The 4,736-nt window shown below is 58.2% G+C and overlaps 1 protein-coding gene across 2 annotated transcripts in view; it reads left to right on the top strand.

Moving 5' to 3' along the window:
* Positions 1 to 384: 384 nt before the first annotated feature.
* Positions 385 to 4,736, top strand: part of EDN3 (endothelin 3) — a 33,550-nt gene continuing 29,198 nt past the window's right edge. For both annotated transcript variants that reach the window (XM_032782625.2, XM_075072244.1), the window contains exons 1-2: positions 385 to 741; positions 1,292 to 1,556. In XM_032782625.2, coding sequence (XP_032638516.1) covers positions 690 to 741; positions 1,292 to 1,556 — 317 coding nt within the window. In that variant the 5' untranslated portion in view covers positions 385 to 689. The remainder of the gene's footprint in view (positions 742 to 1,291; positions 1,557 to 4,736) is intronic.

Here is a 4,736-nt window from a genome sequence, read left to right as displayed (position 1 = left end):
AAATCCAAGATTTAGGTGCCTAAGTACTTGGTGGATCTAGGACCTAAATGACTTGCCCAAGATCACACAGGAAGTCAGTGGCAGAAACAAAAAAAAATTGAGCACAAATCTGAGTCACAATCTAGTGCTTTGACCACAAAAAACTGCGGACCCCTCTGAGCCGATACCGACCAGCTCTTTTGAGAGCGATGATTAAGAGCCACGTAGCTAGTTAAGAACATCGAGGGAGGGTGTTCAGGCAGCACGTTGTGCCTCCTCCCTTTCTCTACCTGTGCAAGGCTGCAAGACATGGGCAACCACGAGGGAGTAAGTGATAGCAACCCTCAACATCCATATACACTGAGCAGTCAGCTGTCGTTTTGTGGGAGGCAACTGCAGCTTTAAAACAGCAGCTCCAGTTTCTAATTGGATTGGGGGGGTGTGGGAAAAGTGCAGCAATGGATCTTTTTTTCTTTTGACAACCCTCTCCCCCTCAGGGCTAATACTGCACGGGGGGGAAGAGAAAACCCCCAACAAGCCAGAAGCACCGATCACACCTCCGTGTGGGAGCTAATTGCTGGGAGCAGCGTTTGCCGCGAGACCTAGGATTTCCCCTGCCTCCAACCTGAAGCGATTTCTCCTGGAACAAAGTCATTCCCCGTCGCACTCCACCTTTGCCGGCCGTTGACAAGTTTTGCCATTTGGATTTAATGGAGCTGGGATTCTTGTTACTCTTTGGACTTACAGTGACCTCGAGCGCAGGTAAAAGGGAATTTTTTGGTTGGCACACAAAGCTGGGGGCTGCAGCAGCCTCCCGCCACAGGCAGCAGCGCCAGCGGCTCCTGGTGCGTGATCAGTAAATAGGAACCCAAATCAGTAGGTTAAGGTGGGTTTAAAGGAGAAAAAAAAAACGAATCTAAACGAACGCTGCATGAAAAGAGACTAAACTCTTGTAAGCACGGGGCCTCCTCGTACTAATCCTCGCCTGCGAATCGCGCCTAACCCGAAACACGAACTCCTCGGGCAGCACCCTGGGCCACGGGCACGCTGCACCCTGCTCGTGCATTGCTCCGGGGGGGCCCAAAGCAGGCAGAGAACCCGGGAGCTCCCTCGGTACCTACCGTCCGCCAGGGCATTCAAGCCAAACTCAGCCCCTCGCCAGCCCGCACAAGCAATCCGGTTACAAGGGTGCGGGGCGCCATTGGAAAGGACAAGTCCCTCGCTGGGAGTGGGGGAGCCAGAGCCGAGGGATGGGACCCCCCAAGCGGCTGCTCCCTCGCGGCTCAGCCTTTCTTCTCTCCCCACCCTGCAGGGTTCTCGCTGCCCGTGCCTCGCCCCCGACCCCTCGCGGAGAGCGGCAGCGGCCGGGGCCCGAGGTTTCCCGCGCTCCGGGAGCTGGCAGGGGCAGAGAGCCCGGGCCGAGCCGCCGCAGGGGGGCTGCTGGCCGGCGGAGGAGGGAAGGCGGATGGCCCGGGAGCGCCGCGCCGCAGAGCCAAGCGCTGCACTTGCTACACCTACAAAGACAAGGAGTGTGTGTACTACTGCCACCTGGACATCATCTGGATCAACACCCCCGAGTGAGTGCGGCGGGGGCGGCACTCCGGCGAGACCCCCCCCCGGGCGTGGGGAGGGACGGCACCCCAGCGAGAGCCCGGGCGTGGGGGGGGGTGCCACCTCAGGGAGATCCCGGGCGTGGGGGGGGGCAACACCTCAGGGAGACCCCCCCGGGCATGGGGGGGCAGCACCCCAGCGAGAGCCCGGGCGTGGGGGGGCAGCACCTCAGGGAGACCCCCCTGGGCGTGGGGAGGGACGGCACCCCAGCGAGAGCCTGGGCGTGGGGGGGGTGCCACCTCAGAGAGATCCCGGGTGTGTGGGGGGGCAGCACCTCAGGGAGACCCCCCCACCGGGCGTGGGGAGGGACGGCACCCCAGCGAGAGCCCGAGCGTGGGGGGCGGGTGCCACCTCAGAGAGATCCCGGGCGTGGGGGGCAGGGGCGGCTCCAGGCCCTAGCACGCCAAGTGTGTGCTTGGGGCGGCATGCCGCGGGGGGCGCCCTGCCGGTCGCATGCGGGAGGTCCACTGGAGCCGCGGGACCGGCGACCGGCAGAGCGCCCCCCAAGTGTGCCGCTGACCGGCAGAGCGCCCCTGCCGCGTGCCGCCGTGCTTGGGGCCGCGGAATGTCTAGAGCCGCCCCGGGGGGGGGGCGGCACCTCAGAGAGACCCCGGGCGTGGGGGGGGCGGCACCCCAGCAAGACCCCCCTAGCCGTGGGGGGGGTGGCACCTCAGAGAGACCCCAGGCATGGTGGGGGGCAGCACCCCAGCAAGACACCCCCCGGGCATGGTGGGGGGCAGCACTTCGGCGAGACCCCCCCCCGAGCATGGGGGTGGTGGCACCTCAGCAAGACCCCGCTGGGCATGGGAGAGGTGGCACTCCAGCGAGACCCCAGATGTGGGAGGAGCAGCACCCCAGCGAGACCCCCCCAGCCATGGGGAGGTGCCACCTCAGAGAGGACCCCGGGCGTGGTGGGGGGCAGCACCCCAGCAAGACCTCCCCGGGCATTGGGAGGAAGCACCCCAGAGAGACCCTGGCAGTGGGGTGGGGGTGAGCAGCACCCCCGAGAGAGCTGGAGGGAGAGATCCCAGGGAGGAGGAGAGCAGAATGTCTGGGAAGGCTGGGGGGGGGACACCCTCGGGATAGGGGGAGCAGCACCCCAGGGAGAGCTGGAGGGAAGACATCCCAGGTATAGGGGGGAGCAGCACCCCTGAGAGAGCTGGAGGGAGAGATCCCAGGTGGTGAGGAGAGCAGCATGCCTGGGAGGCCTGGGGAGAAGAGATTGTAGGGATAGGGGGAGCAGCATGCTTGGGACAGACCCCCCCAGGGATGGGGGGAGCAGCATGCCTGGGAGAGTTGGGGGGAGAGATCCCTGGTATAAGGGGAGCAATCCCGGGGATAGGGAGAGCAGCACCCTTGGGAGATACCCCTGGGTATAGGGGGAGCAGCACCCCAGGGAGAGGGGATAGGGGGGAGCAGCATGCCTGGGAGGGCTGGGGGAGAGCCCCCCCGGGGTGGGGCAGGGGGAGCAGCACCTGGTGTTCAGGCAATCCCAGGGGAGCTTTGGAGCTGGAGCTGGGCTGGAATGAGCAGATGGGGACTGGCTCTCCAAAGTGAGTGAGCCAGAGACATGGTGGGACGGGGCTATGGCTGGGGAGCAGCCCCTTGACATGAGTTCCTGTTCTATCTCCAAGCCTTGAAGGATGAGAAAAGGAAGGGGATAAGGAGTGGAGTGACCCCTCGCCCCCCATGGGGATAGAGGGCCAGCCACCCAGAGTGAGCTAGCCTGGGAATTGGGTGCTGGGCTCAGCCCCCTAGAGTGAACGAGGCCCCTTCAGGGAGGGAAAAGATGCTGTGTCCGTGAGGAGTAAGGAGATTCCTTTTCTGGGGGAGCTGGGAACCAGTACATCAGAGCGAGTCAGGGGCTGAGGGTCCCTCCCGGGAATGGTACAGGAGGGCTGTAGGATGATCCTTGCAGACCGCAGATGCTGCTTGGCCATCTTACCAGTTATGAGGCCCCGGACTGAGAGTGTGTGAATGTGCGCCAAACTTATAGCAGCTCTTGTCTAGGGAACTGATATCTCAGTGCAAGGAAGGCAGGACAGCAGCAGCCATATTTTTAGATTGCATTCTCTTTGGAATTGCCCTCAAAGTGCCTAGTGCTCTGGAGGTCAGATTCTACATAATAATAAATGGAAAGGGTTGTTTGTAGCCAGTGAACTATCCCATCGTGCCCTTTGTACAGAGAGAAAAATATTAAAGTTCTGCTCTGAAAAGTGACTCTCTGGAGGTTCCATGTTTGTCGTCTCTCAGTGACCCCAGGGAAAATCTGCTAAATTAACCTGTAAAAAGATGGCTTTTCTTAGTGCCAGCCCTGTCAACTCAGTTGGGAGTCTTGGCTCATGCTTCTTAACAAGTTAGCTGAGATCCTGCTTTTGGAACTTGGTGCTGGATTTAATGACCCCCCCTCCGCTGTGGAGAACTCATATGAATCATCCCATTGAAGGGACTATCACATGAGGAAGGGCAATCAAGGGGGGAATCAAGCCCTTAATTAACAATTCTGTTGCTGCCTGAACTAGAATAAAATCCTCAACTCACCTGCACTAGCTTTGCAAAGCTAACAGAAGTATAAGTGTAGTAAAATCTCATTTGTCGCTAAATAAGCAGAGAAAACTTAATATACACTCAGGGAGCAGATTTGTTCAGGTAGACTTTTTTTACTTTCTTTTCTGTCCATAGCTGCACATTATCAATTTCACTGACACGCACATCCTGAAATTCCAGCATAATTCTAATCTCTACTATGCTTTCCTATACTGTGCCTCAACACAGTCTTTCCTCTGACAAAAAGAATAGGAATACTTGTGGCACCTTAGAGACTAACAAATTTATTTGAGCATAAGCTTTCGTGGGCTACAGCCCACTTCATTGGATGCATAGAATGGAACATACAGTAAGAAGATATTTATACACACAGAGAACATGAAGTGGTCTCCTACTGGTTTTTGAATGTTGTGATCCTGATGTCAGATTTGTGTCCATTTATTCTTTTGCATAGAGACTATCTGGTTTGGCCAATGTACACTTCAGCCTCTCTAATCACTCAGTGACAGACATTAAGGTGGCAATTTTGCAACAGAAAAGCTTCAAAAACAGACTCCAATGAGAAGCTGCTGAACTTGAATTAATATGCAAACTAGATA

Source organism: Chelonoidis abingdonii, chromosome 14, assembly GCF_003597395.2.
Source record: "Chelonoidis abingdonii isolate Lonesome George chromosome 14, CheloAbing_2.0, whole genome shotgun sequence".
Classification (NCBI taxonomy): domain Eukaryota; kingdom Metazoa; phylum Chordata; order Testudines; family Testudinidae; genus Chelonoidis; species Chelonoidis abingdonii.
This window is presented reverse-complemented; position numbering and strand designations above follow the sequence as displayed.